The sequence below is a fragment of the Ictidomys tridecemlineatus genome, chromosome 2 (genome assembly GCF_052094955.1).
Source record: "Ictidomys tridecemlineatus isolate mIctTri1 chromosome 2, mIctTri1.hap1, whole genome shotgun sequence".
Taxonomy (NCBI): domain Eukaryota; kingdom Metazoa; phylum Chordata; class Mammalia; order Rodentia; family Sciuridae; genus Ictidomys; species Ictidomys tridecemlineatus.
Genome location: NC_135478.1, coordinates 12,029,334 through 12,055,551, shown reverse-complemented (window position 1 = coordinate 12,055,551; position 26,218 = coordinate 12,029,334). Strand labels below are relative to the sequence as shown.

Here is a 26,218-nt window from a genome sequence, read left to right as displayed (position 1 = left end):
CGAAGCAATAGAGTTATTCATTTTATGAAGTCTCAACTCTTGAGTGTGTGTCTTTTTAATACCCCGGTGGTGGAATATGAAGCCCACTCTGAGGCACCGCTGCAGTGGTATTCAGAAGAACCTCCTGTGACTGTCCAAACTGCAAGCGGAAGGGGTGTGGGTCAGTGGCAGGGCACTTGCCTAGCATGTGCTAGGCCCTGGACTTGAGCCCCAGCACCGGCTATGATAAAAATAAAAACAAGGGTTGGGGTTGTGACTCAGTGGTAGAGCACTTGCCTAGCATATGTGAGGCATTAGGTTTGATTCTAAAATAAAGGTATTGTGTCGATTTACAACTAACAATATTTAAAATAAATAAATAAAAACAACAGAAAAAAACTGCGAGCTGAACTGTCCATGTTGTCATGGGATACAATTTTTAGACAGACAAACCTCGGTTTTTCATGGATATTTGGTAGACATTTTTACAAAACTGAAAAGCATGTTTCTGTCCCTTCAAGAAAAACCACTGGCAATTTTTGTTGTCAATAATAAAATATGAGCCTTTAAGTGATTGATTTTGAATAATGAGATGTGCATGGGTAAAGATGTGTTTAGTAGATTTTAATGTTCTTATAGCACAAAAAGTTTAGATTCTGCATTGTAACTGTCCTTTAAGAAGCTAAAATGTGAAGGGTTTTAGTGTAGTTTTGAATAATAGCCACAATCACTTGAAAAGCTGATTAAAATACTCTGCCTGGGCTTGCGGGTGCAGCTCAGTGGTAGGGGCTTGTCTGTCCAGCATGTTCGAGGCACTGGTTTGATCCCTAGAATAGAAAAAGCAATAAAATACATTCTTCCCTTTCTCAACTACTATCTGTATGAGGCTGAACTTTCTCCTTGAACTTCAAACAAAATAACATGCCACCACAGATTCAGTGCAGAAGTGGATTCAGTCAAGTTCGCATTATTCACAGTGGTTATGTTTTATAAAGATGCTGTGAATATTGAATTAGCAAACACTGAGTTAATGAATACTGAATCATTACTCCTAGGGGGAATCTCAGAGTTAGATTTCTGTGAGCCCCTGGTCACAACATTTTTGTCAACTGATGAATAAAGCTTATTTTATGTATGTTTCTACTTACAGAAAGGTTATTGAACTTATATTGTTCATTCTTTAAAACTGGCTGGTGGCCAAGAACACTACAATTAATATCTAAGTGAAGCTCATCAAGTACATGTATTTTCTCTGTAAGAAAAAATGTAACAAGAAAAAATGCCTAACACTGAGAAATATTAGCCAGCACTTCAATACTATGCTTGGGGCCATTTTAGTTTATTTTTTGGGGTACTAGGGATTGAACTCAGGGGCACTCAACCACTGAGCCAAATCCCTAGCCCTGTTGTATTTTATTTAGAGACAGGGTCTTACTGAGTTGCTGAGCACCTTGCCGTTGCTGAGGTTGCCTTGAACTCTGGATTCTCCTGTCTCAGCCTCCAGAGCAGCTGGGATTACAGGCCTGTTCCACTGTGCTTGCTTGGGGCCATTTTAAACAGCAGAGTCAATGAAATGCACAAAAACTTGAAAGAATGTGGTGCTAAGTAGATCACAAGACACTTGTTCACAGCATGAGCTTAAGCGGAACAATAGTACTGCCCTGTTCAACCTTAGCTAGAAACATTTGCATGGAGCAGCTCATCCATATCATCATATCTACTATTACCCGCCCCCCCTCTACACATGTTTCAGGATAACAGTGAAGGCTTCACGGATATTGATCTTGGGGTTACTAATAATTTTTAGCAAATAGATAAATTTGCACATTCACCATCTGTGAGTAATTAAGATCAACCTTATGGCAAGTTCTTTTTCTATATAGCTAGACATTAAAGCACTTTGAAAAAGTGTAAATGTCTCTCTTCTCATTATTGTTAATATTATTTTAGTTTTGGAATATTTTTTCACAAAAATGTGATTTTTTTTGAGAGAGAGAGAGGGAGAGAATTTTTAAAAAATATTTATTTATTTTTTTTAGTTTTCGGCGGACACATCTTTGTTTGTATGTGGTGCTGAGGATCGAACCTGGGCCGCACGCATGCCAGGCGAGCAGGCTACCGCTTGAGCCAAATCCCCAGCCCCCCAAAATGTGATTTTTGACATTAACGTATACTGAACTTTTTCTTGTTATATTAAAATGCATAAATAAAGATTTGCAACTGTTTTCAGGTTTAATTTCAAAAACAGGATCAGTAGGGATCCACAAACAAAAGGTCCTTGGGACTCTCCATGATCTTTTATATTAAGACACAGTTTCTTAGAACAGTTTTGGATTAACAGACAAACTGAAAAAACAGTACAGAAACCTCCCATATACCCCCTGGACCTAGTTTCACCTATAACTAATATTTTTCACTTGTATGGTATACGTGTACAATATTATATTACATTATTATATTGATATATTATTCATTACACATTGTGAATGTTGATACATTTTGATCTATAGATATGTCACTTTTAACTACAGTCCATACTGTATTCAGATTTCCTCATTTCCTCCCTTACACAGGTTGAAAGAAGCACTTAGGAGTAGAAGTGATTCAGATTCCATTTTTGTTTCTCCCAGATTACAGAATATTTGCATATATGTAACATCTTGAGGATGAGATCCAGATTAAATGTGAAATTCAGAGATGTTTCCTATGTATTTTATACATATAGCCTGAGTGTAGTTTTATGTACCATTTTATGGTATCTGCATTTTGACTGTGACCTATTCCTTGAGATCAGGTGAGGAATTTTCCAACTGTGGTGTCATGTCTACATTCAAAAAGCTCTGGATTCTGAACATTTTGGATTAGGAAAGATCAACCCGCAGCCTTTTTCTATCCCAGGACACCAGTGACATTGAACTATCACCTGGCCATGGTTCTCCTTGAATGTGACAGTTTCAGAGACTTTCATTGACAGTTTTGAGGAAGACTCATCAGGAGACTGTGGGATGCCCCTCAGTGATGTGTTTTTGGATCCTCTATGGCTTTTAAGAGGATTGTAAAGGGGTTCCAAGTCCCAATAGTTAGAGAGCCATTGCTATTCTATTTAATTTTTATTTCGTGTAACAGAACAAGTGTTTGGTCATCTTTCTTGCTGTATCTCCAGGCTTTAGCACACCCAGGCGCACCGTGGGTGTAAAATAAATATTTGTAGAGTAAATGACTGTGAGAACCAGGCTCTCAGACACAGCTCCAGGCTCAGAGAGGTTAAGTGAAATATCCAAGCACAGCCAGTGACTGAAAGAGGGAGTGGGGAGGTGGCAGAGGCCGGTTGCAGATGTGGCCCAGGGGATCCTTAGATACACTTTGGAATCATTTGGGGAGTATTGAAATGTATCAGCACCCAGGCCTTACTCCCAGGGACACTGACTTGATTGGTCTGGAGATCAGGATTTTGAAAAGCTCTCCTGATGCTTGTCAGATACACCTGTTTGAGAACCACCTACTTAGAAAGTGTTCAAGCATCAGAGCCAGGGTTGTGTGGATAGAGTTAGAATTGGGACAGCTGCTCTTTGGCTGTGTGACCTTGGGCAAATTATAAAACTTCTCTGAGTGCCTGTCCCTTGTCTACTTCATAGGGGTGTGTAGGTAAAATATAACCAAAAAAACAAAAACAAAAACAAAACAAAAAACAAGACAAAACAAAACAAAACAAAAACAAAACAAAACCCTGTCAACAATGGCTCAATAATAACCACTACCACCACAACAACTGCAAAGATGTATGGAGCTCCTGTTCTGGGCTCTCTGCTCAGCTCTTTAAATGCCATTAGTTCTCAGGAGAGATTGAAGATGTTGGAAACAACCAAATCAGCGCCATTTGAGAGGAAAAGCAGATGCACATTACCCTATGCACCGTGCAGATAGTGAAGAAATATACTAACTGCAATCTTAATAGCAATGATTACATTTCCTAACAGCATTTCCACCCTAGCTCGCTTTAATTTTCCCCTTGTTTAGAAGAAGAGGCCAGTCTCGGAGACCGAAGGGAACTGGCCCAAAGGCACACAGCGGCCAAGCGGCCAAGGCCAGAAGGAGCACCAGAAGGGAGAAGAGGGACCTCTGAGCCCCCATGGTGCCTGTTATCACGAGACGCTCGCGCCCTGGCCTTCTCAAGACCTCCGCAGAGGATGTGGGCGCGGCCCAGCGGTGCCAGGGCCTGGTCCCCTCGCTCCCGCGGGGATGCTCGGCCTCGGAGTGCTCTGGAGGCGCGGCTCCGAGCAGGGGGCGGAGGCTGAGTGCCAGAGAGGCCACTCACCCCCGCCCACCCTCCGTCCCCCTCCCTCTCAAACACGCGGTTCCCCTTCTCCCGCGCGGCAGCAGAGCCGGAGCCGGGCGCGGGGGAGGCGGGGGGCGTCCCAGAGGGGATCCCGCCCCCTCCCCCGGCCACCCGGAGCCCCCGCACCCACGTGAGCGCAGGGCCAGCTCGGATCCCGCCAGCTGCACAGCGCGTCCCGGCTCCGCGCCGGTGCCTCCGCGGTCGGTCCCTGAGCCAGCGCTTCACGGTTCCTGGCGGGTCCCCGCGGCCCCGGCCGGGCGCTTCGCCGGGCTCGGGCTCCTGAACTGGGCGCAGCGCGCAGGCCGAGGCGCGGGTGGGCCGTCCAGCGGCTCCGGACGCCGGTGAGTGGGGAGACCCAGGTGGGCGCAGGGACTCGGCGCGCGCTGGGCCCCTGAGGTTCCTGGCAGGCGGCGGTCCGAGACGGAGGGCTGCCCCTGGCGCCCCCAGTCTCCACCTCTCGGCTGCCCTTTGTCTCAAGTCCTCACTGCCCCTTAGGATCGTCGCTGCGTTCCACCCTGGTCACCCTGATGATCCACCGCTTTAATTCTCCCCAAGACTCGCTGCTGCCCATCTGCCACCTTCCCATCCGGTGGCCTCAACTCGTGGGCGTGTTTTTCCATTGAACCTGGTGCCTTATCCATTTGCACGGCTGGGTCCCTCTCCTATCCAGGTTAATGGCTGCAATTCTAGACCTACCAGGTGTGGCTAAGACTGGCCACCACTGCAGGGGATCCAGGTGTGTGTGTGTGTGTGTGTGTGTGTGTGTGTGTGTGTGTGTGAGAGAGAGAGAGAGAGAGAGAGAGAGAGAGAGAGAGAGAGAGAGAGAGAGAGAGAGAGAGAGAATTGTGTTAATTTGATTTATGAAGGTTGGTTGTGCAGGGCAGTGAAAATGTGTCTGATGGTGTACATGGATGTGGCGCGCGCGGGTGTGAGAATTGTATGACTGGTGCTGCATGCATAGAGTTGCATGTGTGTGAGATGTGTGTGGTTGTATGTTTGAAGAGTTTGTGTATGATGGTGTGTCCGCAAGGGATTGTGTATATGTAGTTGCACATTAGAGGCATGTGAGGTTGTGGGTTCAGGTTGTGTGTGTGTGTGTGTGTGTGTGTGTGTGTGTGTGTGTGAGAGAGAGAGAGAGAGAGAGAGAGAGAGATGTGATTTTTCTCCTCATCTTTCCCTGCCCTTTCTTCACTCCTCTGGCTAGCTCAGTGTTGAGATAAAATGTATAGCAAACCTCCTTGCTTTGCCCACGGTGCTGTGTGATAAGAACTCTGAGATGTCCTAAAATAAGTTATAAGCCAGAGAATGGAGGGAGGAAAGAGAGGTCATTTTAAGTCAAGGCTTTAAACTAAATCAACAGAGAAAAAGAAGGAGGAAAATCCAAAACAACCCAACAACAAACAACCTGCTTTACATTGCTTTCCTGTTTCTGATCATCACTCTCCAAGGCCACATTAGATTCTGCTCTTGGAACTAACCAAGAAATAGCAAGAACTCTTCATAGACTAACCTTCTGTCCCAGGGCTCTGCCTGCGTCCCCTGCCCTGCCCCCTTATTTACAGCCAACATAAGGTCAATGTAAGTAACTTGTTTCTTATCTCCATTTTTTTTTTTTTTTTTTTTTTATAAAACGCCCTTGTTTCAACTGCCATCTGGCCATGCGGCTGGTCACTTTGGGAGTTTGTCCTAAGACTGGTCCTGTCACCTTTTGGCTAGGATCTCAGTCTTGAAGGTTTGCTTGAGTTCTTGCTTCCGCCTTAGGGGTTAGGAGGTTCTTTCTTTCTCCCCTTTGTGTCTAGGGACAGCCCCTCATCTCATCTCATCAGAGTCCTGAGGGGGGGGGGACGCGGAAGGAGACCCAGCCTCAAGGCCCTCACCCTGAAGGGACTTGGGACTCTATAAGGACCATTTCTGGGAAGCTTAAGCGACAGGGCTAAGTGAGGGTTTAGAATCAGGACAGACCAGAAAAGAGAGCCCAGGGTGAGGGGAGAATAATCCTCCAGCGGTCTCAGAGAGATCCAGAGAGGCCCAAGTTGAGGTCAAGGTCTTGGGAGAACCAGTTTGAATCAAGCATTTTAAAATCAATTTTATTATTATTTTTTTAAGCCAGGACAGAAAAACAAATGCTGTGTGTTCTCAGCCATATGTGGAAGCTTAAAATAGTTGATCTCACAGATGGTAGACTAGTTAGTGGTCACTAGAGGGTGGAAAGCTGGTGAGTAAAGGGAGACAGAGAACAAGACCTGAATACAGTTAGGAAGAGTATGTTCCTGAGTGGTAGAGCACAGTAGGGTAGTTTACAACAATTTATTATATATATTTTCCAAAGAGCTAGAAGAGCGGAGTTCAGAGGCTTCCAACCCAAAGAAATGATAAGTGATTTTAAAGAGATGGAAATGCTGATACCCCGATCATATTGATGTTTTGAATTATCATATTGCACTCCATAAATATGAACAATTATTGTGTGTCAGTTAAAAATAAAAAAAATAAAAATTTATGTATTTTTTTAATTGATAAGCAGCCACAGATATATCTTTCTACAATGCAGACAGGACTGCAAAAGTTGATAGGAAGATAGTCTGCTTTCAGCTTGAGCCTTTTTCTCTGTCCTCAATTGTGTGTCTGTTGAGTGTCTATTTTTGTTTTTTAATATATATTCTTTTAGTTGTAGTGGGACACAATACCTTTATTTTGTTTATTTATTTTTATGTGGTGCTGAGGATCAAACCCAGTGCCTCACGCGTGCAAGGCAAGTGCTCTACTGCTGAGCCTCAGCCCCAGCCCCTGAGGGTCTGTTTTTATCAACCACATTTGACCTCTGTTTTGTGGTCATCACGTGTGGTCATCATGTACCAAGTGCATTGAGCCATCTGAGCTACACAGCAGTCCCGGGCCCATTCCTGCAAGGTGGTATCGGGGTTTGAAAGACAGAGCTCATGTATGCTTTTCTCTAGGTTGGAGGTTGGCAATTTTTAAAATTTTATTTTATTTTCTAATTTTTAGTAAAGAGCCAGAGAGTAAAAATTTTTTCAGTTTTTCTGCTCATGTGACCTCTGTTACAACAACTTAGCTCAGCCATTGAGCCTGAAAGCATTAGTAGAGAAAACATAATGGATGAACACGGCTGTGTGCCAGTAAAACTTTATTTAAAAAAAAGGCAGTGGGCTGAATTTGGCTCATAGACTGTGATTTGTCAACTCATGCTCTAGGAAGCTGTCCTTAGGTCTCTGTAGGGGTTTGGTTACAGGAACCTGCAGGGATACCAGACCCCTTGGATGCTCAAGTCCCTTATATAAAATGGCCTAATATTTGCATTGAATTAATGCAAATCCTCTTATATACTACAAATCCTGTCTAGATAATTTATAATAACTAATACAATATAAATATTATGTACATAGTAGTTATATGATATTATTTAGAGAACCAGTACATACATGCTTAGTACAGGTGCAATTATTATTATTATTATTTTTGGTTTTGGAGCTGGGAATTGAACCCAGGGCCTGGCACATGCTAAGCACACCTTCTACCATTGAATATTTTTGATTTTAGGTTGGTTGAGTCCGTGGATGTAGAATTGCAGCTATGGAGGCCACCTGTTCTGTCCTACATCTTAAAAGGAAGAGGAAAGAGTCAAAACTCCAGGCTCCAGAGTTTTCCTGTCTAGTTTGGATTTCAGCTAAACACTCTCTTGGTGTCCAGGGGCAAATCTGTGCTCCCATTTAATGATTGGGAACTTAATAAATCAGGAGAGGGAGGAATTGTCCTTTTCCTGCATAGTTTCTGGTTTGTGACTGTGAGTTTTTTCCAGCAAGGTGAGAAGCAGCCTCATGTCTCAGGTGACCTGTCCATCTGGAGCAGAATCCCTCCTGGGCTGCAGGTTGGAAACCAGGTTCAGACCTGGAGGATGCAGGGGCCTTGACTGAGGCAGACATCCCATCCCTTGGAAGAGGATGAGGAGCAGAGGAGGACAAGAAGATAGTGATTCCAGAGAAACAGCTGCTTAGCCAGTGGCAGGAAAAAGAGACCCAGGGACCCACCTAATGGTGGAACTGAAGCCACCAAGAGACGCTCAAACATGACCTGGATGTTTCAGGCATTGGGAGTGAGGAGGGATGGCGGGGGCATGATCCCTCACGAGAGTAGCCTTTATAGGTGTCACAGTCACAGGTAAACCAGGCAAACAAATCAGGGACACAGTCCAGCACAGGGTACAATATTGAATGTCTTCTGTTGGTTTGGAGAGCTTTTCCCCTGAGTCGGATGAATCTGGTGTATTGCTCAGGAATCAGACATCCACTCAAGGGGAAACTGAAAGGAATTTAAGATAAGACTCTTGAGCAAAGTTGGTGTGGCACTTGGGGATCACATGGAGGGGTGGTGGTCAGAGACATTATCTTCAGGATTGAACAGGCAGGGCAGGGACTCAAAGGAGAGCTTTGACTGTAGCAGAGGATTGTCCCACGGGACATGGTCACAGATAGAGGAATGGAGGGCTTCATCTTCATTTACTCCCATCCTTTATTCTCCTGCCATATTTCTTTGCTGCCTAGAGAGACCAATGGGCAGGGGAGCCTGAGAATCTATCTAAAGAATTCTTTCTGCACCTGGCACAGGGGTATGGCCACTCTTGCTGGGAGTAGGTCAGTGTAGGTCAGTGGCTTCTCCCCCAGGCAAGGAGGCTCAGTGCCCAGAGCCCAGGATATTTTCAGGGACCCATAGAAACATTTTCATTTCTTTAAAAATAAGAAGAAAGCATTGAACTTTTAGGTCAAAGAAAATGATTCAATATATAACATTAATAGATCTATTTTTTTCTGGTAGGAGTTGAATTGCAGAAAGTACTTGTTTCATTAATCATTTTAAATATTGAAATGACAACATTTTTCTCATGACATATTTTCCTCATGAGCTTAAGCAAAACGTTACAGGTCTCATTGTCACCACTGCCATACATATAATGTGATGGATGCATAAACTGTGTCAATTTAGCCACATTGATCTATTTTGGACACTGATCAACAGTGCCCATTCTCATCTAGAATGAGCTTTGAAAGAAAATTTTTAGAATTGATGTGAAATTCAGATAAGATCAAACATTGGAAAGTGGCACTCAGTGGCATTTAGTACTTTCTCAATGTTGTGCGGTCATCATCTCCATCTAGCTCCAAAATCACGCATCAGCAGGCGTGGGTGGTGTGTGCTTGTAATTCCAGCTACTTGGGAAACTGAAGCAGGAGGATTATAAATTCAAGGCCATCCTGGGCAATAGTGAGATCCCATCTCAAAAGCCAACCAATCGCTGGGAGCAGTGGTGCATTCCTGTAATCTCAGAGGCTTGGGAGACTGAGGCAGGAGGATTGCAAGTTTAAAGCCAGCCTCAGCAAAGGCAAGGTGCTAAGCAACTCAGTGAGACCCTGTCTCTAAATAAAATGCAAAATAGGGCTAGGGATGTGGCTCATTGGCCAAGTGCCCTTGAGCTTAATCCCTGGTTCCCTCCGCCTTCCCCCAAAAAACCCCACCCCAAATCCACCAATCAACAAACAGAATAATATACCTAAGTTCCTTGTCTTGCAGTGGGGGCAATGTCCTGATAAATCCCTTGTAAGCTGAACATACTGTAAGTAAAAATTGCATGTTAGAGCTGGGCATGTAAGTCAATGATAGAGCACTTTCCCATCTCATGTGAGGCCCTGGGTTTCATCCCCAGCACTGGGGTGAAAAAAAAAAAAGCCTCGAATCTACCACTGAATACCGGAGTTTAGCAACACAGCACACTGTGGAACGTGGGTTGTTTTCTGCTCATGATGTCCAGATTGGCTGGTAGCTGGGGCTTGCTGCTGCCTCCCAGTATCACCCAGCAGTGTCATGGTGCTTATCACTAGCCTGGGAAAAGATCAAAATTCAACACTCAAAGTATGATTTCTACCAAATATGTTTCATTTTGAAACTTCAGAAAGCTGAAACATTGTAAGTCAAGGTTATCTGTATTTTCCTTTACACTAATGCAGTTCCAATTGAACTGCATTAATTTAAATTCAACATTTTTTTTTTTTGAGAAAGGGGTCCATGAAGGGAAAATTTCTCAGGTCCATGAAAATAACAATTTCTTAGCTACTCCATACGTTTGAGGTATTTATTGGGAAATGGATGGGCAGGTTTTATTTTTATATGCATTTTATTTATATTTATGAAAAACAACATTCCAGGTAGTGTTCTGAAGTTTCTAATTTGGATACTTTTTAAAAGATAATACTTTTAATAAGGATATCTGGATATGGCCAAATGTAAGAAACACTAGTGTCTGAAGTGAGAAGCATCCGAGTTTAGTGCCTGAGACCCTGGAGAGGCTCATGAATATCACACTGGAGACAAGAATTGTCACTGTTGCTCTCCCTGTGGCTTCCCCTTCCCTCTGTTGCTCACCTGAGCATTCACGCAGGCAGCTACATTTATTGGGTGCCCTCTGTTTGCCAGGTAGCTGCAGATTTGTCATCGTGGAAAGATGACTCTAGTTATCTCCAGGTCAGACACCTAACTATATTAACTTTGGGACTGGCCCAAAGATGCTTTGTCCAGGTCTCTGCATGCAATTGGCATTCAGCAAAGGCTTAGAAGTTTGGATCGAGAGGTGGGACAGCCCCCCAATTCCTTCTAATGGTGAAATACGGAGCGGACTGAAGCCATAAATGACGAAAGTGTTAATAATTTTATGGTTTTCTTTCCCGTCTCTTCCCAGCTATGCCCGGGAGTGATTCTGGAGACCTTGACCCTTTGCTGTCAGGACATGACTTTTGAACTCTAGGCAATGTCCCAGGTGTCCTAGCAAGGGCACAGCCCAACAGATGGACACATCTTTCCCTTGCCTTGTGAGCTTCCTCCAGTGCCCACCATCCTCCCATCCTTCCCCTTCCACCACTCCTGCCTTCAGACCTGGGCTCCTCTGTACCCGCAGGTAGACCATGAGCAGCCACGGCAACAGCCTGTTCCTGCGGGAGAGCGGCCAGCGCCTTGGCGGGGTGGGCTGGCTGCAGGGGCTGCAGGACAGCATGCAGCAGAGAGCACTGCGCACGCGCCTGCGCCTGCAGACCATGACTCGAGAGCACGTGCTGCGCTTCCTGCGCCGGAATGCCTTCATCCTGCTCACGGTCAGCGCCGTGGTCATAGGTGAGCCCGGCTTCCGGGAGGGCGGGGACTTCCGGGAAACGTCCTGCTTGCATGTGTCTTTGCTCCAGCCGGCCACTCTCACCTGCACACTCGTCCCACCTGCCACTGTTCCAACCCTCTATGGGTGCACACATTGTCACATGTGTCACATATGTACATGTGCACTGTACACAGTTTACACGTGCACAAACATGAACATATTTTATGGGTGCTCAGAATTTACAGGTGCAAATTCCTGTGCACACTTACACAAATATATAGTTGTCTTGTGGTACCAGAAGCAGAGCCAGAGGATATGGAGGGCTGAATGTATTAGAACTTATAAGCACATCCATTCCCACATGGGCATTCTACAGACTTAAGTGTTTAAATATATGTACACCTCCCGTGTTTGAAAATAGTAACATATGCATAAGTCTCGTGTATGGATACATCCAAGAAAATGCAGATGCAAATTCACGTGTATGGGATTACATTCACAGGCAGATGTATAAGCTCACAAATGAGCGTGCACGCACATGTGCATGCATGTGTGTGCTTGAATGGGTGCAGACGTCTGTACACATATCAATGTGTAACAAATCTTACATTTCTGCAATGTACACCTGTGCCAATGTGCACACAAGTGCATGTACTTGTAGAATGTTTTTCTCTTTCTCTCACTGATCCCCCTACCACAAGTCTTCTTGGAATGGGTGGGTCCTGTCTGGGCTGAGTGACCCACACTCCACTCCATGAACCCCTCTTTTTGGCTCTAGGGGTCAGCCTAGCCTTTGCTTTGCGCCCGTACCAGCTCACCTACCGTCAGATCAAGTACTTCTCTTTCCCTGGTGAGCTTCTCATGAGAATGCTGCAGATGCTGGTGCTGCCCCTCATTGTCTCCAGCCTGGTCACAGGTGAGAGTACCCAGTCCCTTGTTGACCTTCGAGACCCCCTCAGAACCCAGACTTGAACCTAGAGCCAAGACAGTTCCCATCTTGAGAGCTTGGGATCACCTTTCCAACTCAGCTACTCAAACATGGAGCCTGCACGTGGCCCACGGTCCTGGCCAAAACCCAGATCCTTGACTAGAACCCAGGGTGAGGTTCCTGCTCCTATATACCCACAGCACTTATCCCAGGAGCTTTCCTGTATGTCTCCTTGGAGGTAAAATGCCAGCCTTCAGGGCTCAAGTTATCCAGAGGGGAAGGAAAGGTGGTGGAGGGAGGCATGGGCAGCTAAGGAAGGTAGCTGGGCTATAGGGTGCATGGGCAGGAGGTGGATGTGAATAGGGTATACAAGGTTAGTGAGGTGGAGGTGCCAGGATGGGGGGTAGGGAGGGAGTGGGATGGGAGCAGCAACAGTATCTACTCAGCATACAGTGAGGTGGGTGGAGAGCTGTGATTTGGGGTGGACTGTGGGATAAGGAGTGGGATGAAGATGAGGTTATGGTACAAATAGGAGTCAGTAGAGTTGGGGTTGAAAAGATTGGCTTGAGTTAGAGGGAAGGTAGTGTGGATGGTGTTGTGTTTGGGGTAAAGAACAGGATGGGATGTGAAGGCGTTTTTGGAAAATAGAATGGGAATGGGATGGTGGTGTGGATGAATTGATTGTGGGGGACCCTGGGTGAGGTGTAGGGGGACAGGATGTTTGGGGCAGTGGTTGCTGAGTTGGTGGTTTGGGAGGTGGAACAGATGGATGGGGAGTAGGTGATGGGGTATGAATGAGGATACGGGGGCTGTACTGTCTGTCCTCAGGTATGGCTTCCTTGGACAACAAGGCAACAGGGCGGATGGGCATGAGGGCAGCTGTGTACTACATGGTGACCACGGTCATTGCGGTCTTCATTGGCATCCTCATGGTCACCATCATCCATCCTGGGAAGGGCTCTAAGGAGGGGCTGCATCGCGAGGGCCGCATTGAGACCATCCCCACAGCTGACGCCTTCATGGACCTGGTCAGGTGATGTTCTAATTTTGATGGGATTTCCGGATGAACATGCAGCAAGGCAGGCAAACCCAACCTGGAAATGGTGACACCCCTTGGTTCCTATTTTTTGGTACCTATTTGTTGTTCTTTGCCCTTGCACATATCCTCCAAAAGAACTAGGATATGATCTTTGTACCCTTAGGCTGGGGGAGGCTATAGCTGCAGTGTCTTGGAGCCCAAGCTCCATTTGAGGGTGAATGATCCTTTTATGCAGCAAGATTTTGTAGCCAGAAAATCAAGGTTGGCAGTATTTCTGCCCTAGTCACCAACGAGGGCATTGCATGGACTTGGATGATTTTTAGGAATTGTCTCTGGTGTTTTGGGGTCTCATTGGATTGAAGTCTTGAGATGATATAGGGGTCAGATAGACCTGGATCTGAGGTTTGTCTTAGTCTATTTTCTGTTACTACAACCGGATACCCGAGACTGGATGAGTTGTAAGGAGCAGAGTTTTATTTAGCTAACATTCTGGAGGCTGGGAAGTCAAACAACATGGTGTTGGTATCTGGTGAGGGCCTTCTTGCTGCATTACAACATGGCGGAGGGCATCCTTGGTGAGACAGAGCAAGTGTGCTAGAGAGAGCCTGTTTTTATAACAAAGCCACTTCTCATTAATCCCTAAAGCCCTTGATCCATGAATGGATTAACCCATCTATGAGAGCCAAGCCAGCATGACCTAATCTTCTCTTTCAGGCCCCACCTCCCAATACTCTGCAATCAATTTTCCCCATGAGTTTTGAAGGGAGCAAACCCTAGGCCAACCACAGCTAGGCCAGTCTGCACCTTTTAGCTTCTATGGGGCTTAGGGCAACTACATAAGGCCCTCCAGTAAAGAGCTGTTAAATCAGATGGTGTAGGTCAGGTACCTCACTCAGCATTTGGCCTAGACTGAGCATTCCTATGTTGGTTGACATTATTATTATTGTTGTTATTATTACAAGTATCGCCCCAGGCTCCCTTCCAAGGTCTAACCACTTTTCCTTCCTTTGATCTTTTTCTGCAGAAATATGTTTCCACCCAACCTTGTGGAGGCCTGCTTCAAACAGGTCAGTGGGAAGCACCCAGTTGGATCAAGGTGGCTGGGAGGGCCATGGCGGGGCCTGCTGCTGGGTGGGTGACCCAAGCCTGAGGGGTGGGAAAAAGCAGCTGAGAGAGGGACGGGCAGGAGGGGCCTATGGAGGAATCCAGGAGAAGGGATCGAGTTCCCTCAGGTGTGGTGATCAGGACAAGAGGACCTAGGCCAGGGCAGCCTGGGCTGGGGTAGAGACTGCAGGACTTCTGACCACACATAGCGAAGAGAGAGGCCTTAAAGTCTGGCTGAGCACGGCCCAGGGAGCTAATGAAAATGCGGAATCTACACTTGTTCTTTCATGCTTGGTTATTCACACCCTCATTTGTCGATTCATTCACTCATTTTTAAACACTTTTTTAATTTTAAAAAATTTGTTTTTTGATTAGCAAAAATTATATAGTTGTCCTTTGATATCAGGAGGGAGTTGGTTCCCTGCAGATTATAAAATCTGGGAATGCTCGAGTCTCGTATATAAAATGGCAGAGTGTTTGCATAGAAACTATCCTCCCACAGACTTTAAATCGACTCTAGATCACATGTAATACCTAAAGCAATGCAAACACAATGAGAATAGTTGTTGGATTGCATTGTTTAGGGAATAGTGACAAGAAAAAGTCTATACATATTAAGTTCACAGCCAATTTCCCTCCTCCAAATATTTTTGATCCATGGTTAATTGAACCCATGAAAGGGAGTCCACAGATGTGGAGGGCCAACTGTCTATTTATGGGGCATAAATATGTATACATTGTGAACTAATTAACATATACATTACCTCACATGCTCATTTTTGTGTTGAGAACACTTAACGTCTACTCTCAGTGATTTTCACAGTACAGTGTTATTAACTAGCGCCACCCTGTTGTACAATGAATTTCTTGAACTTCTTCCTACCTGAGATTTTGTGCCCTTTGATCAGCATCTCCCTAACTTTTCCCCACCAACCAACCTAGACTTGGGTGACTATTCTGTTATTTCAATGATACTACCTTTTGTGGATTTCACATATATCTGAGATCATATAGTGTTTGTCTTTCTATGTCTGGCTTATTTCACTAAGCGCAGTGTCTTCAATTGTCATCCAAGTTGTTGCAAATTTCAAGGTTTTCTTCCTATTTTTGAAGGCACAATAGTATTCTATCATGAATCTATTCTACATTTTCTTTATCCATTTGTCCATTGGTAGAGACAGGTTGATGGCATAGCTTGGCTATTGTGAATAGTGCTGCAGGGAGTGTGGGAAAGCAGGAACAGGTTGTGTATCCCTTATTTGAAGTGCGTGGGATCAGAAGTGTTTTGGATTTTTGACTTTATCAGATTTTGGAATATTTGCATATACATAATGTGCTATCTTGGCGATAGGACCCAAATAGAAGCATGAAATTCATTTATGTTTCACGCATACCTCCTATGTAGTCTGAAGGTGATGTATATGCAACACTTTCAATGCATCTATGTTTTGATGGTGACTTGTCACATGAAGTCAGGCATGTGGAATTTTCCACATGCATCATGTCAGTGCTTAAAGAGTTTCAGATTTTGGAACATTTTGGATTTTGGATTTTCGGACTAGGGATGCTCCATCTGCATCTCCTCGTGATTCTGATTTGCTGGATCATATGGTGTCCTATTTCTAATTTTTGGGGGACCCTCCGTTCCGTTTTCTGTCACCGCTGTAGTAATTAATTCACTCCTCCTTCTATGCCTTGGCCAAGTTCTCATCAGCAATAAGACTTTCTGGAGTGGGGAACCAGGAATTGGTGTTTTTAGGACTTTCTCCAGGTGACTCTGCTACTGAGTCTGGGCCCCATCTCTCTGCATTTCAGTTCAAGACACAGTACAGCACGAGGGTGGTGACCAGGACCGTGGTGCGGACAGAGAATGGGTCTGAGCTGGGTGCCTCCATGCCGCCTCCGACCTCAATGGAAAACGAAACCAGCATCCTGGAAAATGTCACTCGGGCCTTGGGCACCCTGCAGGAGGTGCTCAGCTTTGAGGAGACCGTGCCTGTGCCGGGGTCAGCCAACGGTATCAATGCCTTGGGCCTCGTGGTCTTCTCTGTGGCCTTTGGGCTGGTCATTGGTGGCATGAAACACAAGGGCCGGGTCCTGAGGGACTTCTTTGACAGCCTCAATGAGGCTATTATGAGGCTGGTGGGCATCATCATCTGGTGAGTGCTGGGCTGTGCCCCGGGGCGGTGGTGTTGGTACACGGGAAGGGCGGAGCCAGGGCTGGGACCAGTCAGGCTGTGTGGAAGTTGAAGTGATTGGGGACATTTGACCAAAGTCGCTCATCTACTCTATGTATTGGTTAATTCACTCGCAAACTCACTAACTCATCATGTATTTCTGCACTGAGTTATTCACTTGTTGACTATCTTCTTTGTGCATTCACTCATTCTTCTGTGTGTTGACCAATCATTCATTCATTGAAACTCATTCATCTGTATTCATTCTTCCACGCACACCAAACGTACTGTGGATTTTATTCCTGTATTAGTCTGTTTTTCATTACTATAACTAAATACCTGAAGTTGGGTAACTTCATAAAAAAGAGGTTTATTTAGCATATAGCTCTGGTGGTTCAAGGACATGGTGCCTGCATTAGCTTGACTGTTTAGGATCTCCCAGTAGATGGCACACCCAAGAGCCAAAGATTATATCACAGGACAGGAAGCCAGAGAGGGATTGAGAGGTTAGGCTGGTTCTTACAACAACTCTCACTAGAACTAACTCAGAATCCCGTAAGCACTGCCTTGATCCCTTCTAAGTGCAATGCCCCCATTAACCTAAGGATCTCCCACTGGGCCCCACCTCTTAAAGGTCCCACTACCCTTAAAATCGCCACCCGGGGGACCAGACTCCCAGTACATGAGCTCTTGGGGAGTGTAAATCATATCTAAGCATCATCCCAAATAATTTGAAAGTTGTATAGGAGACTCTAGGCCAATTTGACAGCTTGGAAATTTTTCTGATGGGAATAGAAGGGAAAGCCTATCAAGGATAAGCAGAGAATTAACGGGGAGTGTTGGAGGCCCAACAGAACTGGGAACCATGAATTTACAGTGGTGTCATTGGCCTGGTTTGGAAAAGTGTGAAGGAGTGCCAGGTGACTGAGTATCAGAGGTAAGAAGTCATGAACAATTGATCCAGGATTGAGGCGTTTTGCAGGGGGTGAAGCAAAAGGATGGAGGCCACGGAGAAGAGTAAGACAGGTCTCGGGGTTTGACTTGGAGGGGATTCTGCAACCACGTACCAGAGCTCACTCCAGCCAGCTTAGGAAACACAGATAGGGCTGGAGAAGTCCCCTGCATCCTCCTTTTTGACCCAAGCTATTGCGCTGACTTTCCAAGTGGTTCCCACCTCCTCGGTTACGTTCACCGTGAGAGTGATCAAGAAGGACTTCCATTCCTGAAGACCGAGGAGTTAGCAGTGGCAGCCTGGGGATAGGTGAATGACGGACCACAGGCAGAAGCTCACAGGATTGAGTGACGGGCTGGTTTGTGTGCGCTGTGGTCTCCATGTGTCCCCCAAAAGTCCATGTGTTGGAAACTTAATCCTCAAACTCAAATGTTGATGGTATTCAGAGGAAGAGCCTTTGGGAGGTAATTAGGGTTAAATGAAGTCATAAGAGTGGGGTTTTGTGATGGGGCTAGGGGCTTTATAAGAAGAGGAGTGGAGACCTGAGCTGACGGGCTCCGGGCTCGTGTCACGTGATGCCCTCTGCCATGTGTTGCAAGAAGGCCCCCCAGAGGCTGGAACCTTGGTATTGGATTCCCAGCCTCCCAAATGTGAGAAATTAATTTTCTGTACAAATTCCCCAGCCTCAGCGCAGTATTTTGTTACAGCAGCAGCAATGGACTAAGGCCGTGGGAAAGGCAGTTGGGCCCCGATGATCCTGCTTCCTTCGCTTCCTCTTTTCCTTCTCCCTCAGGGACTTTGCCCTGGCTGCAGAGCTTCCCTCCACATGCCCACGGTTCCTTCTCACCATCCAGGGCTCCACTTTAGTCACTTCTCCTGAGAAGTCCTGCTTGACCACCCACTTGTCACAACCTGGCGTTTGTAATTGCGGTGGTCCCCTCTGATCCACTGTTTCACTTTCTGTGATTTCAGTTACCCACGGTAAACCAGGGTCCAACAATATCAAGTGGAAAATTCCAGAAATAAGCAGTTCATGAGTTTTAAATAACCGTCATTACAGCAAGTTGCTGTATCATGACTCATTGTATCATTGGCTATTGTGCCTAATCTCTCCCTGGGCCTAATTTAATTTTAAATTAATTTTTAAAGTTTAACTTACTAAACTTTATCATTGGTATGTATTTATTGGGGAAAAAACATGGAATATATATAGGCTCCAGTACTGAACATGTCCCCCAAGGATTTCACATTTCTATGTGTACCTCCTGTTTTCCCCATTAGAATGTGTCTTAGTGCATTTGGACTATAGCAAAACTACCACAGACTGGGTGACTTACACAGAGAACATTCGGTTCTCACAGTCCTAGAGGGTGGGAAGTTCCATCCAGATCCTGGCACCCACAGATACAGTGTCTGGGGAGGGCTGTTCTGGTTCAGGGATGGTGTCTTCTCCCCAAGTCTTCACATGGTGGAAAGAGCAAAGCACCTCTCTTTTATATAAACGCTCATCCATCATTGAGCCCTGCCTTCATGACTTCTTAAAGTCCCTGCATCCTAATGCCACACCTTAGGGATTCGGATCTCAACATGCATTTTTTTGGGGGGTGGGGTGGGGAATAGGGCACCACCAGTCGCTGGCCGCGAGTAAGTGCCGTGAGGACAGGGAGCATGGCCCTGGAAAACAGTGCTCATTAGGTAGTTGCTGAATGAGTGGAGAATACACAGGTGATTTTGAGGTGGGAGAAGCAGTGACAGGGCCCAGGCTGGGGAGGCAGGGGACCACGCACTGATGGGAGAGGGGTAAGGAGTACAAATACGGAACCCCGGCAGCAGAAAGCGGATGTTTAGAAGGTCAGACTCGGAAGTGTCCCTGCATTCCTTAGGAAGGGGCCTGGAGTTGGGTGGGGAGGCCTGGAGTGGGGAGGGGGATGAAGCCCTCATAAGGCAGCTGGCATGCCCTGGCCCCGTGGGAACTCTGGTGTGGGGTGAGTGTGAGTGAGTGGCAGGAGGAGGTAGGGTGTGTTGTGGGCTGGAGGGGAGGTGGGGAGGGATCCCTGACAGGTGTGTGGCTTGCCCAGGTATGCACCTGTGGGCATCCTGTTCCTGATTGCTGGGAAGATTCTGGAGATGGAAGACATGGCCGTCCTTGGGGGTCAGCTGGGCATGTACACACTGACTGTCATCGTGGGCCTGTTCCTCCACGCTGGCGTTGTCCTGCCCCTCATCTATTTCCTCATCACCCATCGGAACCCCTTCCCCTTTATTGGGGGGGTGCTGCAGGCCCTCATCACTGCCATGGGCACCTCTTCCAGGTATGGCCGTGCTCCCCACTCTCCCTCCTCCTGTCTTCCATGGGCTCTCCAGGGTCCCGTTCTCCCCCTTCCATTAACGTCTTCTGGTGGCACAGTCATGTCACAGGCTCTTGGAGACCCAGGTGGCCATTACTTATTTCTTATGGAGGAGAACCTGTTTTATATGGAGGGGCCAATTTTGAGTTTACAGATGAAGGTTCCAGAATGCCCTGGGAGCTCAGTCATTTACTAGCCCAAAGAGTCTCATCTTCCCTTGAGATAGTGTCTGGAAGCTCTCTTACTTCCTTGTGCACTTTTTGGTGTTTTTAGGAGGCTCTTTATTAGCCCCCTCATTAATCCCCATCACTAAAATTCAAAACAATTTGAGAAGATATGCAAGAGCCAAATAGATGGGAAAAAATGTCATTTTTATTGCTCATAATGCTCATTGAAGAACGTGCCTCTTTGATTCTAAATGAGATTGGTGCCCCTACACCCCCTGGTCACCATAGAGCTGGGTGCCCAAGCATGCTCCATGAGTCCTGGTATTTCATGGCATGACATAAAGCTGACCAGACAGAGCACACATCCTGTGGCAAGCTGACCCCCAAAGAGATGCCCACTCCTTCCGCTAAACTCACCCATTAATGGAGTCACTCTGGCTCTTCTGGGTATTGGTGGAGGGTTAGTGTAGTTGGGGGTTTATCCCTGGGCACCATGAGGCAGAGGGAAATTGGGGTCTTTTGTGATACCCTTGTCGTAGCCCCCAGGTGTGGGAGGTCAGGAATCTGGGACTGGACTGTTGGTTTTTATGCCATTGGCTTTAAGTGAGTCAAGAGGCCTCAACCCTGGGTTGTCCGCAAGGCTGAGTTCTCCCTTCATGAGGAGGAGCGCCCCTCTCCATCTGGATCCTTGTGCCCATGCCCTCCTCCTCTTGCTTGTGTTCTTACCTGGCCCCTCCGTGTTCCCGAGGGGAGTCCTCCTTGGGTCCAGTGCTACACCACTCTCCCCTGCCACTCCCTGTGTTCTTCTCCCCCAGCTCTGCAACCCTGCCCATCACCTTCCGCTGCCTGGAGGAGGGCCTGGGTATAGACCGCCGCATCACCCGATTTGTGCTGCCGGTGGGGGCCACCGTCAACATGGATGGCACTGCCCTCTATGAGGCCTTGGCTGCCATTTTTATTGCTCAAGTCAACAACTATGAGCTCAACCTGGGCCAGATCACCACAATCAGGTGAGGTGCCTCAGTTGGGACCTGGGAGGTCATCAGTGTGACGGTGGGAGGAGGGACCCAGAACTGGCCGTCAGGGGAGGCATTGCAAAGGGGAAATGGGGTGAGCCCGATGCTGGATGAGGTTACAGGTGAGACTTTGCCACCTGAGGCTGTCAACAGCCGACAAGAGGGTGCTGGACATTTCTCTCCTCGCATGCTGTTGAGAGACATCCCTTTTCCGAGAATTTTCCAAAGTGTGGCTGGAATATCCTAATAGCCCAACGTTCGTGTTATAATTATAGATTCCTTGGTTCCGTCACTTGTAGGGAAAACCCACAGATGTAGGCAAGCATGCCACAAAGATAGTTTCAAATTTAGAAATCCTCTTGATCAAGGTCCCAAATAGCAGAAATGAGCACTTCTCATGAGAAATGTCTTAATGAAGTTATCAGAAAAGGTGAGGATGGGAGACTTTTAGAGGGTGTTCTTCGGTGGATCTGGGGACTTGGTGACGATGGCTGGCATGAGACCTACTAGGTAATGCTTCATACATTAGCAGCAGGCAGAGACCGACTGCTTGGAGATTCCTAGATTGGATCCACTCTAAACTCAACACAAAGGCTTTTGAGGTGGTCCTGATAGAATCAGCTCAACCTATCCAGAGGGGGCTGCCTGCCTCCCAAGGGCTCCCACAGGTCACTGTTTATGCCAGGGCCAGGGGTGGCAAGGGAAGGGCTCCCTCACTTACCGTTCTGTCCTCCTTGAGACCCATTCATAAGGCTCTGCTCCCCCCCCCCCCCCCCCGCCAAAGGATATCAAATCCAAACAGGATAAACTCAGGAGAAATTATGTGGCTTTTTAGAAAATAGAATTTTACTCCTTTTTAAAAAAATATTTTATCTATGTGGTTCTGGTGCTGGGGTTTGAACCCAGGGCCTTCACATGGAATTTTACTTCCTGGATATATTTTTGATAGCAGTAACTGACACCTTGAAGCACATATCATGTCCTAGCACTGTGCTCCTCTGCTGCTCACAGTAAGAAGGTCGGCACATGTCCTGCACTCTACAGAAGAGGAGAGGGAGACTCTGGGTTCAGGTCCAGTGTTGGACAGCTTATGAGTCTGATGCCACCCTGATGCCGCAGTCCATGCTCTGTCACCAGTCCCAGCATTTGCTCAACCATGGATCACATTGGTTCTGACAGAGCCATCCTCTGGGCTAAGCATCTCCTGCAACTCCATGTTGACAATTTAATTTCTTCCACACTTTTTTTTATTGGTGAATTATAGCTGTACATATTGATGGAATTTGTTCTTACGTATTCATACATGCACACAATGTAACAATATAATTTGACCAATATCACTGTCCAGCATGTCTCCCCTTTGCTGATGTTGAAAATTTTAGAATCTGCAAAGAGGTTTCAGAGGCCACCAGGCAGAGGGTGGTGCCCGCAGGGTACTAGTACCCTGGTAGCTCATGGGCTTTTAAAATCCTTTTAGGCAGTATTGGGCAATCAGAGTTGATACAGGATTTAAGATCTAGCCCATTCCTAGATCTGCTTTCTTTTGTTTATTTTTAAAAACCAATAAGTTTGAGTAAGAATTTAGGCTCTAGCACTGGACATCTCTAGACTCAGGATGGTCCAGAATGTTCCCACCTCTAAAGTGGTGAGCTATATTTAACTACTTTTCTTTTTCTTTTTGGTAGTGGGGATGGAACTCAGAGGCATTTTAACAATCACTCACATCTCCAGTCCTTTTTATTTTTTATTTTGAGAAGGGTCTCACGGAGTTGCTTAGGGCCTCGCTAAGTTGCTGAGGCTGGCCTTGAACCTGCCATCCTCCTGCCTCAGCCTCCCAGGTCGCTGGGATTATAGATGTGCGCCACCTCACCCAGCATACTACTTTTCTTTTAAAAACTTATGTCCTTCCTCCCCCCCTTGGCATTATTGAAGTATAACTGACAAATAAAACTCCTACATATTTTAGGTGCACAATATGATTTGATATGTGCATACACATTGTAAAATGATGATCTCCATCAGGCCAATGAACATCCATTGCTTCACATGGTCACCCCCCACTTCTTCCAGTTCTTTGGGTAGAGAAAGCACTAACAGCCACTCTTTTTGCAAACTTCAAGGATACAGTAGCATATCAGTAATTATCGTCACCATGCATCAGATCCCAGAACTTAGTTCATCTTATAACTGAAACTCTGACCAACCTCTCTGCGTTTTTATCCCAACCTCCTTACCCTGGGGAGTCACCGTTCTACTCTCTGCTTCCGTGATTTCTGACTTTCTTTAGAGTCCATGCATGAGGGAGATCATGCATGAGCAGGATTTTCCTTTCTGCACTGGCTGAAGAGTTTTTAAGATGCCTCGGGAAACTGACCCCTCCCCTTCTCTCTCTCTCTTTCTCTCTCTCTCTCTCTCTCCACCCTCTCTTCCTTCCTCCTGGTTTCCTGTATTCTCTCTCCACTTGCAGCATCACGGCCACAGCGGCCAGCGTTGGGGCTGCTGGCATCCCCCAGGCCGGCCTGGTCACCATGGTCATTGTGCTCACGTCTGTTGGGCTGCCCACGGAAGACATCACCCTGATCATAGCTGTGGACTGGTTCCTGTGAGTGCTTTTGGGTCGGACCCTGATGCCAGCTCTCCCCGCCCCACTGTTTTGTGATCCAGTAGGGAAAGGGGTCCCTGGAGAGTCCTCGGCCTGTGGACCCCAAAGCCCATAGGGTTAATAGTGGGAAACAGCAGGGAGGAGACGAACCCTGAGGGTTTTACCATCAACCAGAACGGCTCCTTTTTGACCTGTTTCATGTATAAACCATAAGAAGGTGCTCCATGGCATGATCTGGCTTTGTATCATTCAAAAAATAGGTGTTTTTTTGTTCTTTCTGGTAAAAATTTTTAATTTCAAAACCAAAAGAATTTTGTAAGTGAGAAGAAAACATAGGTTACCTGCAACACTAAATAGGAAGGAATTTTGATTGATGAATTTCACCTTTCAGTGATGGATAAAATGATTTTGAGGGCTAAATCTTGGTGGGTTTGTGAGTTAAAATGATGTACCTAGTAAAATGCCACTTTTATGTGAAGACAACAGGAAAGCATTTTTAGGTAGATAAGGACGGTTCTGTCCTCCCTCCCAGCTGTCCTTCCTTCCTTCCTTCCTTCCTTCCTTCCTTCCTTCCTTCCTTCCTTCCTTCCTTCCTTCCTTCCTTCCTTCCTTTTATCCACCCATCCATAAAAACATAATCTGGACTTTCACCCCAGTGGGAGCTGTGGGTGCGGAAGTCTGTAGCCTGCCCTGGTCAGGGCCTCTGTTGGCCCATCCTGGCTGACTCACTCATGGTGGTTCCTCTCCTGATTCCATATGCATTTCAGCTTATGGCCCCTAATTGTCTGTATCAACATTTACATCTTAAAAAAGTATCACGTTGCTAAGAACAAATCAGAGTGTCTCAGAGCTGGCCCAGCCTCTGTTTGTTAGGAGAGGAAACTGAGGACAGAGACGGGGAGGCCCCCCTTGAGGTCAGGTGGTCAGAGACTGGACTGGAATGTGAACCCTGGGAGCCTCCCCCTGTGCAGCCTTTCTTCTGTGGAGCTTTTTAAGTCCCCACGAATGGCAGCTTCTCTCTCTTCTCTACCAGGGACCGGCTTCGCACCATGACCAATGTGCTGGGGGACTCCATTGGAGCGGCCGTCATTGAGCACTTGTCCCAGAGGGAGCTGGAGTTGCAGGAGGCTGAGCTCACCCTCCCTAGCCTGGGGAAGCCCTACAAGTCACTCATGACACAAGAAAAGGGGGTGTCCAGGGGCCGGGGAGGCAACGAGAGTGCCATGTGAGGGGCCTTCAGCTCTTCTCCAAGGCAGGAAGGAAGGGGACTGGGGAGGGGACCCTGAGGACAGTCTGCTGCTCAGCCGACCCTGGGCTGCACACACGAGTTCTGCTCGGCTTCTTTGTGAGAGGGACTAAGATAAAGGAGCAGGAGTGAAAGCTGTTCAGGGTCTGTGTTTGTCTCAGAGCACAGGCTGAGAACTCGAGAGAGGGAGTGAGCCAGGAAGGGGAGGAAAATTTTCTCCTGGGTTTTGGGGGGAGAGGAGGCTTCAGGTTCAACAAGAAGAAAGGTCACCTGGTGTTCTTTCTTGTCTCCAGGACTGGTGGAGCTGAAGAGGGTAAAGAAAAACTGTACTGTTTCTCATAATAAAAAAAAATATTCGTGGCCTTTGTGTTGGAATTCCAAAGTCCACCTTCAGATTTCAGTGATTCACCGGAAAAACCCTGAGCTTGGAAGAGCCATCTACTCATGGTCATGGTTTATCACAGTGAAAGTAAGAGATGAAACTCAGCAAAGGCAAGGAGTGGTTGGGAAAGGGTCCGTAGATCACACGTGAGTTCCTAGCTCCTTCCTGCAGTTGCGTGTGCCATGTCCTTCTCCCAGAAAGGACGTGTCACAGCGTGCATGGTGTACTGTCAACCAGGGACGCTCACCTGAATCCTGGTGGGCAGAGTGGTTATTAAGGCATGGTCACATAGCTGTGATTCTATTGATTCTTCAGTGTCTCTCAGAGGTCAGTCTGATACAGCATGATCTAGGGCTCCAGGTGAGTAAAAATGGGCATTGCCATAGATCACATTGTTAGTGCAGACTCCCTGGGATGGCCCAGGGCCCTGGTTTACAGACACACTTATCAGGAAGGTTCCAAAGATCAGAGGCCATCTTCCAGGAGGCAGTCAAAATCCAGTCCTTTCTTTGGGATCAGTGGGCTTGGGGAACCCCAACTTATCAGAGTTAACCATTTATTGCACAAACTCCAAGGCTGTAGATGGGGAAAGCAACTTCCTGTGGGGAGGGTAGGTGGGTATAGTAGCCCCAGCTTTTGACTCCTGAGATTGAGTGGCATTGTATCCCCATGCCTGGCCTCAAGAGTATCTTTTCTATACAGGGGTGGACACAGTGTTATTTTCCTGTGACCTAAGGGACCAGGTGGGACGTTAATTCATGGGGAAAACATGAGTAACATGACTCCAGT

General features: G+C 46.7%; 1 protein-coding gene and 1 non-coding gene across 6 annotated transcripts; one reads left to right on the top strand and one right to left on the bottom strand.

The window, feature by feature from the left end:
- Positions 1 to 4,294: 4,294 nt before the first annotated feature.
- Slc1a6 (solute carrier family 1 member 6) lies at positions 4,295 to 25,407 on the top strand. Of its 5 annotated transcripts, none has more exons than XM_078037598.1 (11): positions 4,299 to 4,515; positions 11,061 to 11,190; positions 11,277 to 11,488; positions 12,247 to 12,384; positions 13,225 to 13,429; positions 14,460 to 14,502; positions 16,355 to 16,698; positions 19,747 to 19,980; positions 20,999 to 21,193; positions 23,667 to 23,801; positions 24,835 to 25,407. In XM_078037598.1, exons 3-11 carry the CDS (start codon positions 11,284 to 11,286, stop codon positions 25,028 to 25,030), a joined length of 1,695 nt encoding a protein of 564 aa, XP_077893724.1. In that variant the 5' UTR covers positions 4,299 to 4,515; positions 11,061 to 11,190; positions 11,277 to 11,283; the 3' UTR covers positions 25,031 to 25,407. The 5 variants fall into 5 exon arrangements, with proteins under 5 accessions (XP_077893739.1, XP_077893724.1, XP_077893720.1 ...); XM_078037594.1 differs by having other exon boundaries at positions 4,299 to 4,656; XM_078037605.1 differs by lacking the exon at positions 11,061 to 11,190.
- On the bottom strand, positions 9,242 to 9,371 carry LOC120892109 (small nucleolar RNA SNORA1). The gene has a single exon (XR_005736769.1). It is a non-coding gene; the product is annotated as a small nucleolar RNA SNORA1 (small nucleolar RNA).
- Positions 25,408 to 26,218: the final 811 nt, after the last annotated feature.

Bases quoted from the DNA above. Each gene is read 5' to 3' on its own strand.
- Slc1a6 (XM_078037605.1), top strand. From the start codon at position 11,284: ATGAGCAGCCACGGCAACAGCCTGTTCCTGCGGGAGAGCGGCCAGCGC. The intron at 13,430-14,459 runs GTGATGTTCTAA...CTTTTTCTGCAG, and splicing joins GCCTTCATGGACCTGGTCAG to AAATATGTTTCCACCCAACC. The intron at 16,699-19,746 runs GTGAGTGCTGGG...TGGCTTGCCCAG, and splicing joins CTGGTGGGCATCATCATCTG to GTATGCACCTGTGGGCATCC.